Source organism: Brachypodium distachyon, chromosome 2 (genome assembly GCF_000005505.3).
Source record: "Brachypodium distachyon strain Bd21 chromosome 2, Brachypodium_distachyon_v3.0, whole genome shotgun sequence".
Classification (NCBI taxonomy): Eukaryota; Viridiplantae; Streptophyta; class Magnoliopsida; order Poales; family Poaceae; genus Brachypodium; species Brachypodium distachyon.
In genome coordinates this window covers 3,779,134-3,791,257 of record NC_016132.3, presented here as the reverse complement: position 1 = coordinate 3,791,257, position 12,124 = coordinate 3,779,134, and the positions used below count along the sequence as shown (strand labels likewise).

The 12,124-nt window shown below is 47.5% G+C and overlaps 1 protein-coding gene and 1 long non-coding RNA gene across 3 annotated transcripts; both read right to left on the bottom strand.

Moving 5' to 3' along the window:
• Positions 1-1,145: 1,145 nt before the first annotated feature.
• On the bottom strand, positions 1,146-4,103 carry LOC104582508. 2 transcript variants are annotated; one of them, XR_730246.3, is made up of 6 exons: positions 3,601-4,103; positions 2,903-3,001; positions 2,761-2,791; positions 2,536-2,673; positions 2,236-2,331; positions 1,146-1,656 (listed from the first exon to the last, which is right to left on the bottom strand). It is a non-coding gene; the product is annotated as an uncharacterized LOC104582508 (long non-coding RNA). The 2 variants fall into 2 exon arrangements; XR_730248.3 differs by lacking the exon at positions 3,601-4,103 and adding an exon at positions 3,335-3,594.
• A 769-nt stretch (positions 4,104-4,872) lies between these two features.
• Positions 4,873-10,578, bottom strand: LOC106866016 (cytokinin dehydrogenase 1). The gene is made up of 3 exons (XM_024458276.1): positions 10,378-10,578; positions 6,715-7,303; positions 4,873-5,089 (listed from the first exon to the last, which is right to left on the bottom strand). The coding sequence occupies exons 1-3, from the start codon at positions 10,576-10,578 to the stop codon at positions 4,947-4,949; spliced, it is 933 nt and encodes a 310-aa protein (XP_024314044.1). The 3' UTR covers positions 4,873-4,946.
• Positions 10,579-12,124: the final 1,546 nt, after the last annotated feature.

Below are 12,124 nucleotides of genomic sequence, written 5' to 3'. Positions count from 1 at the left end.
CCCCTCGCTGCGCTGTACTTTGCACGCGCACGCAGTACGGGTGGTCTGTGCGGACGGTAATTTGAAATCTGCTCTTAAATCGTACAGAATTAGCAAAAACGTTATATACGAAAAAGGTGCGTCGGGTTCATAACTTTCCAACGCCGTATTACTTGCATCATTCCGACAAGCGGTTCAAAAACAATCGTAAAAATACCGTCTGTCCTTTTTAGATTGATCTGATTTCGTTATTTTTAAAATTATTCCTAAACCGCGGGGAATTTGGAAAAACATTACATATGAAAAAGCTGCGGATTTTCAGTAGCTTTCCAACGGTATATCGTTTGCGCAAATCCAGAGAAGTTTGAGAAACGCGAAGAAAAACCAGTACATCCTACGCGTCAACACGGCGTGAATATTCTGAACCTCCATCAATACACAGGTGAATTTCCGTTTTATAGACTGTGAACTTCCTGACAGTCTCTGAACCTCCGTCAGCTGTAATATTTTGCCCGCGCCGGAGAAAGAGGAGGTGTCCGGACGTGAATGTACTGAACCTCCCTAAATACAAGTGTGAACTTCTTATTTTATAGACCGTGAACTTCCATGGTACAAGATTTTTGGCGAGAAAGTTTTGCAAATCCAGATTAACAAGGCTACTACATCCTTGTTTTTGCAGCGTGCCAGCTAGTGAACTTCCCAAATAAAATTTGCCAGCTCTCATGAAACTAGCTAGTGAACTTCTCAGTCTAAACAAACGAAACTCCCATAAAAGGACATCTGAACTTCTCGATCTAAACAAGTGAACTCTCATGAAACTAGCTAGTGAACTTCTCAGCATGAACTTTCCATCGACTACACGAGTGAACTTCCGTTTCATAAACTATGAACTTCAGGTCTCTGAAGCTCCGCCGACTGTAATTTTTGCCCACGTTAGAGAACAAGGAGGTCTACGGGCGTGAACATTCTGAACCCATCGATACACGAGTGAACTTCCGTTTTATAAACTGAGAACTTCCTGGCGGTCTCTAAACTTCCGCCCCTTATATTTTCCTCGTTTATACTCTGTGAACTTCCTGACGGTTTCGAACAGCGAACGATAATTCGAAATCTTCTCTTAAACCGTAAGGAATTAGCAAAAACTTTATACACGAAAAAGTTGCACCTAGTTCATAACTTTCCAACCGTATCATTTGCATAATTCCGACAAGTGCTTCAAAATATATCGTAAAAATACCGTCCGCTGTTTTTTGTTTGGTCGTAATTTGTCGGACGGTAATTTGCAAACTGCTCTTAAACCGTTAAGAATTAGCAAAAACGTTATAAACAAAAAAGTTGCGCCTGGTTCATAGCTTTCCAACGCCGTATAATTTGCATCATTCCGACAAGCGGTTCAAAATATATCGTAAAACTATCGATTGCCTCCGCCGCCGCTCGCCCGCCCGTGCCGGAGAAGAAGGTCCGCTCAGCCGCGACCGGGAGGTAGCTCTCCCGGGCTCTCTCGCATCGGCCTCCGCCACCACTCGCTCGCCCGCGCCGGGGGAAGAAGGTGGTAGCCGGTGGGCGCGTCGGGAGGAGGTGCCGCGGGCTCGCCCGCGTCGATTGTAGGAGGTGATAGTTCGGAATAGTTCCTGTTTAAGGTAAATAGGAACTCTTAGGGTAGGTTCCTGTTTAGTCCTGCATATATATATATATATATATCAGTTTGGCCTTCAACATGGAGTCATCATCAAGGCATCTCCTACAGAGAAGCAGGAGTACATGACATGAATGAATCACTCAAAGGTTAGAAAACTGGGGGGGAAAAGCTCAAAGAAGCTACCTATAAACCATTAAAACAATTTATGGATTAAATCATGAATGTAGCAAGAAAATACATGTACGGCAAGCAACAAATATTTACAGTATTGTCAGATATGTAGCCATTTATAGATAATCAAATTGTAATCACATGGAATCCACTAATAAGTAGCACTCACAGCAAAACAGTCTAGAGGATCATATTACTTCAACTAATTGGGTGACTCAGCTGACATTAAACCATCTAGATTATGCACTTTGTTATGACTGCAAGATTGTAACACGCTAAATGCGAAAGAATGCTATTCATCCTCAAATATATGAGAATGATCTTCTGCGACAGGTGATTCATTTCTCATAGCTCACTATCTTTAGCTTCCACAAAACAGTCATGTCTGACCGAAAAATCCTAAAAAACTTATGGTTAATAGATAAAGCTTGGAGCAAAGCAAGTACCTCCAATTTACTGCAATCCACAGATATGTAGTAAATCATCTGCAAATACAAGTGACTGATACATGCATGTCTTGCTTGTTATCTGCGTCTTAGCCTCTGCAGAAGTTAGAAAAATGCAAAATTGTGATGTGGAACTTTTCCTGATGACCATGATAATAGGAGTTCATGTGTTTGAGAAAGGACTTTATTCAACATGTTATCAGAAGCAAGACTCTGGTGAACGGATAAAGCAAATTTTGTGTAGTGCTAGTAGCAGCAAACAGAGCAGTATGACAGGCTCAGACAAAATTCATAATTTACCTTCAGAGCATGAGTCAGTCATGTTTGTAAGGTCTGGTTGGCTTTGATCTTCTTAGATATACGGCCAGAGATTTTCTACAATCCAGTCTCAACCTTATGGAACCTGACATCTCTGATGTCCTCAATAAAAAATCTCACCTGTGTCAAAGCTACAAGTATGAATTTTTAAGAAGATCAAAGCCAACTAGACAGTTCAGGTTCCTGTCAAAATTGTTTATAACTTACCAAGTATGCATCTGAGATGTCATCACAAGCACTATACAAAAAGAAGACAGGAGAGTTAAGCTTTACGTGTTGTTTTCAAACGGAAATTCACAGATACTTATTACAGAATAAATGGAATTAGAAAGCTGCTATGTATGCTTACTGATTAAACAGAAGCTTAGATATTCCAATATAGTGGAATTGTAATGGTTGAAAATCTCTAAGTGACTCTCTTTCTGCATCAACACCTGTGTCAGGCGCTCTAGCAAATAAAAGTAACAGACAATTAAAGGACGAAAATAAGCAGCGAAGTACCCAGAATGTATGAAATAGTAACAGGTAAGAGCAGTTTCAGTTTCACCAGATGTTGATATTTAGAGAATAAATGAGCACTTATTAACAATTTCAGAAAGAAGTGCAGCAGCTAGGTGTTTCGCCTTGTACCAGTTGTACACATCACCAATGGTTATAACAATAGAATTCCAGAGAGATCACTTGTGCTAGTGTGCTACAGCTAAATCTGATACCAAAATGGCAACTGCTAGTACATGAACTACCAAAAAAAGTAACAACTGCAGAGGAAAATTAAACCTACATGTTTATACAACTAGGCAATTGAGATAGTCCAGCAGATTGAGACCTAAGCGTTCTCTTTGGTGCTGGAATAGTCTCCTCTAGTGTTCTCTACAAGTAACCAGAAGATTAAGCATATATGCTCTCAGAGATTCAGTTGGAGACAAATTTTTAGTTCTTTGCATCACCTATTCCTTTTGTTAACAGAATTAGTTTGCAGGTGAGTGAGAGAGAGATCAAGAGAACAGAGGGAGTAAGAGAACCAAGAGAGGGAAAAGAGTAACGAACTGAGATAGGGGAGGCCGGATCCGGCGACGCTCGGGCACGAGGGCGACGGATCCGACCAGCGAGGAGGTCGACGGCGGCTGATCCGGCGGCGCGCGGGCTCAGGGGCGGCGGATCCGGCCTCTCCTATCTTGCTGGCGGCGGCCCGTGGCGGATCCGACGAGGCGGGGGTCGTCTGTGGCGGATCGAGGGAGGCGGGGGGCGGCGCGAGGGCAGAGGAGAACAGGGGCGGGGGCGGCGGAGGAGAGGGGCGAGGGGACTGGCGGCGGCTCGGGGATGGGATCCAGGATGGGGGAGAGCAGGGGGCGCGATGGGGAGGCCGGGCCGGTGGAGGAGAGGCAGGGAGGCACGATGGGGAGGCGGGGGTCAGCGCGATGGGGAGGCAGGGACGGGCGGAGGCGAGGTCGGCACCGGAGGAGGCGGGGCTGATGTGGGGAGCGGCGGCGGCTCGGGAGGGAGTAGGAGTGAGGGAGTGAGACAGGTCAGGAGGAAATCTAGGGTAACGGATTTTGCCACGAGACATATTCCCGTGGGTTTGGGAGGCAAAAACTTGGGTGGGCGCCTGGCGCACCTGCGTCCCCGTGCGCTACACGCCCCCGATGCCGCAGGCTTCTCATCGGACGCTCCAGCGCGCTCCTCCGTTAGCTCTCTTGCCTCCGCTGTCCCATCGATCGTTTGCCCTGTCGACCGAGCTTCATGATCGGGCGCTGCACAGATCGGATCACCCAAACATTTTCACCTCGTCGATCGGAAAATTCCGTTGATCGAGCGCAGCACAGATTGGATCGGCTCTGCCTCCCGCGTCGTTTCCTTCGTAGCGCCCGCCTCTCCCGGCCCGATCACTTCCCGTCGACTCATCTCCCAGTTCCTATCGCCAGCCATGGAGGAAGGGCGGCGCGGTGAAGCCCTACCCGGCGATGGCCACGGCGACGTCGGTGGAGGTGAACGAGCAGCGGTTCACATCCAAGGCGGCGCGGCGAAGACCTACATGGCGACGTCGGTGGAACCCCTACTGCTGGATCGCACGCACGCAGCTCCGTCGCCGTCGGTCCTCAGGTAACTGCTGCTGCTGCTCCTCGCTTGATCATGATCATCGCCATGTCAAGGTCCGGCCGGCCGATTAGTCACCGATCGCTTCCTGATGTAGATTACATGCTCCACCTTTGAATGATGCTGTTGGTGGCGATCGTGGAGAAGAGGAACAACAAATTATTTAATGGAAGTATTGTATAAAATTAACAAAAATATTATTCCAAAAATTATAAATCAATGTACTAGCAAGAATTGGTTTGATTTATACACATATGAAATAATATACTACACAGTCTTTATAAAACAAGTGTAATCTTTCATTTAGATTTTCTATTGCTGTGAGTATAGATGAGCACGATCCGAGCCCTGACGATGACGCCGAACTGGCCCAGCCCGCCTAGCGCCGCGTCGAACAGGTCCGCGTTTTGGGCCTTGGAGCAAGTCACCGTCTCGCCGTTGCCTGCGATGCGATGCATGCAAACGTAAGTTGCGATTATTAGGCAAAAACTTGGGTGGGCGCCCCCGTGTGCTCCCCGCCCCAATGCCGCAGGCTTCTCATCGGACGCTCCAGCGCGCGATGGCTCGTTTCTGAAGGGATTTTCCTCGCGGCTCACCCATCCCCGCGTCGGCTCAAGATCGCCCGCTCGCCCTCGTCGGCTCGCTCGCGTCCGCTGCCCGAGCTCTGCACAGACATGGATCGAATCGGGCTCGATCTCATCGGGCTCCGCGCGCAGATCGCCGCTGCCGCTTCCCATCGTCCGCCGCCCCTGATTGCCGTCGCGTCCTCGATCTCATCGGGCTCCGCGTGCAGATCAACGCCAAGGCCAGGGCGCGGAGCTGGGCCAGTTCAGCGTCATCGTCAGGGCCCGGATCGTGCTCATCTATACTCACAACAATAGAAAATCTAAATGAAAGATTACACTTGTTTTATAAAGACTGTGTAGTATATTATTTCATATGTGTATAAATCAAACCAATTCTTGCTAGTACATTGATTTATAATTTTTGGAATAATACTTTTGTTAATTTTATACAATACTTCCATTAAATAATTTGTTGTTCCTCTTCTCCACGATCGCCACCAACAGCATCATTCAAAGGTGGAGCATGTAATCTACATCAGGAAGCGATCGGTGACTAATCGGCCGGCCGGACCTTGACATGGCGATGATCATGATCAAGCGAGGAGCAGCAGCAGCAGTTACCTGAGGACCGACGGTGACGGAGCTGTGTGCGTGCGATCCAGCAGTAGGGGTTCCACCGACGTCGCCATGTAGGTCTTCGCCGCGCCGCCTTCGACGTGAACGACTGCTCGTTCACCTCCACCGACGTCGCCGTGGCCATCGCCGGGTAGGGCTTCACCGCGCCGCCCTTCCTCCATGGCTGGCGATAGGAACTGGGAGATGAGTCGACGGGAAGTGATCGGGCCGGGAGAGGCGGGCGCTACGAAGGAAACGACGCGGGAGGCGGAGCCGATCCAATCTGTGCTGCACTCGATCAACGGAATTTCCCGATCGACGAGGTGAAAATGTTTGGGTGATCCGATCTGTGCAATGCCCGATCATGAAGCTCGGTCGACAGGGCAAACGATCGATGGGGCAGCGGACGCAGGCGAGCCAACGTCGGAGATCGCGAGCCGACGCGAGCGATGGGCAAGCCGCGAGAAAAATCCCTTTAGAAACGAGACATCACGCGCTGGAGCGTCCGATGAGAAGCCTGCGGCATCGGGGGCGTGGAGCGCACGGGGACGCAGGTGCGCCAGGCGCCCACCCAAGTTTTTGCCGATTATTAACCGGGTCAGCGCATGATACTACAACAATCAAGATGCATGTATGCGTCCCCAGACGGGATATTAACCGAGTTGCGATCGAGTTAATTGCACCTGAACAAGCTAGCGACAGATCGAGACAATGCAGTGCGGTGTACGTAATAATTAATACTGTAATTAACTAGTAGCTACAAGACGAAGAACGCGGCGCGTACGTTGCTAGCTTGCCAGCTGCTGCGTCCGGCCAGCTGCGTCCGGCCTGCGTGACTGCGTGAGCGTGACTGTATGGAAAACGATAAAACGTATACAAAACGCACCGGTGATGACGTCGAGCTCGAGGACGTTGGAGATCTGCGGGCCGTGGCGGAAGGCCTGGCCGCTGATGCCGGCGTTGGAGAGCGTGCCGCCCACGGTGAGCCGCAGGTAGTCCGTCCACGACCGCGGCGCCACGCCCTGCCTGAGCGACGCCCGCAGCACGTCGATCCACTGCTGCTCGCCGCCCGCGTCCACGTACCCGCGGTCCGCGGACACGTTGATGCGCGCTCCGGATGCCGCTCCCGGCAGGCCCAGGGACGGCATGTCGACGACCACGCCGCCGGGGGCCAGGGCCTGGCCCATGACGGAGTGGCCGCGGCCCCGGAACGAGACCGTCGTCCCCGGCGCGGCCCGGAGCAGGGCCGCGATGTCCGCCGGGGACGAAGGGAACAGCAAGGCGGCGGACGTGATGTTGCCGAAGTCCGTGGACCGGCCGCGTCCGTGCGCAGCTTCCCCGCCGCGGCCAGCGCCGCGAGAGCGTCGTCGCCGGGCACGAGGACTTGGCCGTGTACTGCGTATTGTTGAGGAGAAAAGGATGACGACGCCAGGGCGAGTAGCGCGCCCAGTGCTGACACGTAGGCAGCCGCCATTCTAGCTAAGCTAATTGAAGCTCTTTTTTTATTGTTTGACCAGCTCAGTGAAAGAAAGAAAAAATTGACTGCATGTCCGTGTGCTTATCATATTGGAGTGGAGTATATTTTTGGGGAATTTTGTTACTGCAGCCCGGCCAAAGAATTTATTACAATCATTATGCTTTGATGGCTTATTACTTACAGTACTTCCTTGTTTTCTAAAACTATCATTTACTTCCTTGTTTGTGCTAGGTGTAAAGTCCATATTGACCCTACATAGCAGTTTTTCTCATTACACTAGAAAGAAAAGGTACGAGGACTCAAAACAAGAAAGAAAAGGCATGCCATTTTTTTTCCTCATTACTACTACATTCCATCTTTTCATCTCATTTTACTAGATCGATTTCATCTTTTCATCACACCTTTTCTTAATTAGTTTTAATCATCGTATATTTTTATATTAATGCATGAATTGATTGCAAGAGATGGCACCAAAAGAAAATCTCCCGTACTATACATACATGAGAGATGATTTCTTAGTAAGAAAGATAGGACATTTTTTTTCTTCGTGCTAGATCTCATCACACGTTTTCTTAACTCATTTTGGTCATCATGCATTTTTTATTATTCATTTGAGCATTAATTGCAAGAGATGCATTGTAAGGAAAAAAAATTGCATGACAGTTTTTATTGTATTCACTACCGGAAAAACAATCGTGGCCTGGGGTCCACATGTCAGTGGTTGCAAAGTCACCGACTTTACATCAGGGAATCTACCTCCTCTCTTCACATTCCACACATCCACCCATTGCCTGCTGCTTCGACTTGGCATAGGTGCTCGCATTTTCTTAGATTTATTTCAGGATTTAACCGTCTTTGTGCTTTCAGTGGGAGTGAAGTACCCATCAACTATGAGATGTATGCAATGATCAACCCGTAGAACACTATAAAATCCACTCATCACAGTCCGTGGAGGGATAATGGTTGTTGTGCGTGATACAGTACTAAGTCATTAGTACGTACGCCCTCCGATCCATATTAGTTATCGAAATATTGCATGTATCTAGACATTTTTTGGGCATTGATACATTCATATTTGGGGAAATTTGAGACAATTAATATGTATAGGAGGGAGTATCTCCTTAACACCTCTGATTCAATACACCCCCTCCTCTTACGAAAAACACAAAGACGGTTCGGATCACTCCGTACCCTTTCATAAAAAAGGGCATGATGGGTATTAAACAATATTTCCTTCTCTCTTTTCTGCCTGGCTCCGAACAACACTCGGTGTTTTTGATTTTGCCGGAGATTGCACCGTTGGATCTTCACAAAATTTCACGAGATAGTAATAGACACAATTTCACACAATCCCACCGAACTGATCGGCGAAAAGTTTCTTGAGCCAGCGGGAAATAGGCGAACAAGTCAGATGTTCGTGTTGTTCTGCATGGACACGAGAAATCCAAACATCACTCGGTGTTTTGAAGTTTTCCGAAGATTGACCGTTGGATCGTGATGGAATTTCACATTGTAGTAGTATAAATAATTCCGCACAATCCCACTGAAGGGATCGGCGAATCTCGAGGCATCGGGAAACGTGCGAACAAGTTGGATGTTCTTACTGTCCCGCACGGTCGCGAGAAGTTGAAACAACACTCGGTTTTGCGTAATTTCCCGGTGATTCCACCGTTGGATCGCGATGAATTTTCACATTGTAATATTAGACAAAATTCCGCACGATCCACTGAAGGGATCGTTGAAAAATTGCACGAATTAATGGGAAACATGTGAACATCGTATTATCACGCACGGTTTCAAGAAATCCGAACAACACTCGGTACTTTGGTATTGGCCGGAGATTTCACCGGTGGATCGCGATAAAAGTTCACAGCGTCGTAGAAGACACAATTCCGAACATTTTCACCGGAGGGATCGTCGAAACAGTTTTTGAGGTAACGGATATCTTGCGAGAGAGAAAAGAGGCAAGATGAAATAAAGAGTAGGAAGAAGAATGAAAAAGATGAAAAACACATTCTAGCGATCTGAGTTTGGAAAAGGGGTGTATTGAATTAGGCCTCATCTCTTAATTGGCCTTCGTCATATATCGCACATACTAAGAGGTAGAATAACGACCCTTCGTAGTAATACTTTATACTAGTGGTGAATCTGGAATCCCCAAAAACGCTTTTATCCTTATTGCAATTCTAAAGAATGTCATTTTTAAATTCTCTTGTTTGGTTACTTTTAGTGCTCTTTACTCACGCACCCGAACAATAACGTTTTCACAACCATCACACTTTTCTTGCTTGAATATTCTTCATCCTAAGCGACGACATACTACGTCCAGTTTCAACAATAACAAACTACTACTTTTATACTAGAGAGTATGTTTAGTTGAAATAAGTTATAAATATTCATGCGTTCAGTGAGTAGCTCAACCGCATTATGCCATCAAGAAAAGAAAGACATCACCACTCCTACAAATGATTTCAGATATTCTTAAAAATACATTGTCCTAGACACGAAATATCTAACATGACAACCGAAGCAACAGTACCACCGAATTGGGTTTTGATTCGTGTGTCCTGTCTCGACCGGATGTAGGTTTCCACTACTTTACGATCATTATTGTCGACTGTTTACTATACAAATTATATATATGTTTATTTGTTAGGTTTTCACTGTATTAACCGTAGGTGATATCTTTTTTTCCAAAACAAAATGCCACTCGTGTAAGTAGCTCTGATACTCCCAACCCAACTTTTTAGTAGGAAAAATGTTTGTTCTCAATTTCTATTATTTTTGTTTTCCTTTCAGTTTGAACTTGAGTCTCGCCAAACCTCCAGGTGATGCCGACGGCATCTGCACACCTACAGTGTTGGCCATCCACCTGTCCTCCTTCGTTTTTCTAAATCTCGATTAGCAGTCAATGGGTCCCCAGATGTTCTCCTATCCGTCTCCTTTTCTCTCTGGGCTAGCCCCCCCTCTCTCTCACACACACACAGAGACCGGCCATGGCCATGCATAGTTTCCCAACTCCTGCCTCTAGATGCTAGAGCCCGTGACGTCTCCTGAACTGGCCGCCGCTACCGGCTTCCTCCGCCCCGGATCTGCTTGCTCTGACCTGGGTCCGCGGATGCCGGCCTGCTCCGCAATGGTACCCCGGAACTGCCTCCCCCGACCCATCCCTGCCGCCCAGATGCCCGCGCGGCCGCCGGTGCTGCCACCGCAGGTCGCGGTCTCGGCCTTCACCGCTGCTGCCGTGGGGATTCCTTCGGCCTCCGCCCCCATCCCATCATGTGACATGTGATTTTTTTATTTTGAATCCATCATGTACCATAATTTTGTGAGATTTTGAAGTGCCATCATGTACCGTGTGATTTTTGAATGTTTATGATGTAATTTTTTAGTACCATCATGTAGGCATGTTACATGACGAGATATTAGTTATTTATGAATGTTTGTGTTGTGATTTTGTCCCGGTACATGATTAAGTTATCGTTGATGAGGTATCTGTTAATTGTATCTGTGATGTATCATACGATGTACTCGTATCTTAAGTTCATGTACACGAGATATTTAAAAACTATTAAGGTACAATTCATATACCATAATGTACTATGTTGTAATATAATAAAATCTTTGAATGGGCCGGACCGCGATCCTACGCGGCAACGACCAAGTCAACAAATCCTGGAAACCGGTCAAATCGCCAACAAGGCCTAGCCATGCCAACTAAGCGCCGGTCAAAGGAGTCAAAGGGTCAAGCCCCCATGCCATGGTCAAAGGAGCTAGAGTAAGGGCCAAGAAAGCTCTAGGAGCAAAGTTACCACCTTACCCTCACTTTCCCTCTCCCTTAAGGGTAGTCATGGTCTTTTGTCATGGACTCCTAGGCTATAAATACCCCCCATGGGGACATGTATCACTCACTCTCCATTGAAATAAGATCAAAGGGGAGAGAGCTAGAACAACTCGAGGAGCCCGCTCTCGAGTGCTTGGGTCGAGCCTAGTCTCGACTCGACCTCGGGGACACGACTTGAGAAGTCTAGTTTCGAGATTCCGGGCCGCCTAGTACGACCTCGACTCGAAGTAGAGGGATCGGGTTAGAGTCTCGAGGGTATCCCAACCTCGCTATCTGGGAAGACGAGTTCGGCCCAGGTCCGAGGCGGCCCCTAGAAATCTCTCGCTATAGGCGACTTGGGAAGACGAGTTCGGCCCAAGCGCTTGGCTAACGACCCCCTCGAAGCCTCTCCTAACATAGGACTAAGTCGTGCCCGCAGGGTCGACCGAACCTATTTAAAAAATATCGACGTGTCAATTTGTCCAAGTGTACGGCGATCTTCGCTATAAGACCGGCGTACACCCCCTACATACTATTCTCGCATTTGTGCCATCGTGCATTGGCACCCCGTACTCCTGTTGTTTTTTAGAACAACAACATACTAAATATGTAATTAAAAACATGTCATGTACCATAATATTTGTACTTAAAAGTGGAAGAGAGAGAAGGAGAGAGAGAAGAGAAAAAGTTATCACTAGGTGAGAGTGTTAATTCTCCTGCTAATTTAGAGTATAGTAAATTAACTAAGAGAGAGAGTGAGGGGAAAATCCAAACGAGTGGCTAGGACGGTGGGTGCAGATACCACCACGGGCACAGCCTCGGCTTTACTTGAGTCTCGTTGTCGTTACGCTTGCTATAGCGGTCGTTTTTGACTGTCTCCTGACACTGTGGTGGACCTTTCTTTTCTGTTGGGCACTAATTAATATATGTTGAATGTGTTACTGAATTTGGAAATAACTACAGATTCTTTTTGACATTGTGTTGGTTTTGCAGCTG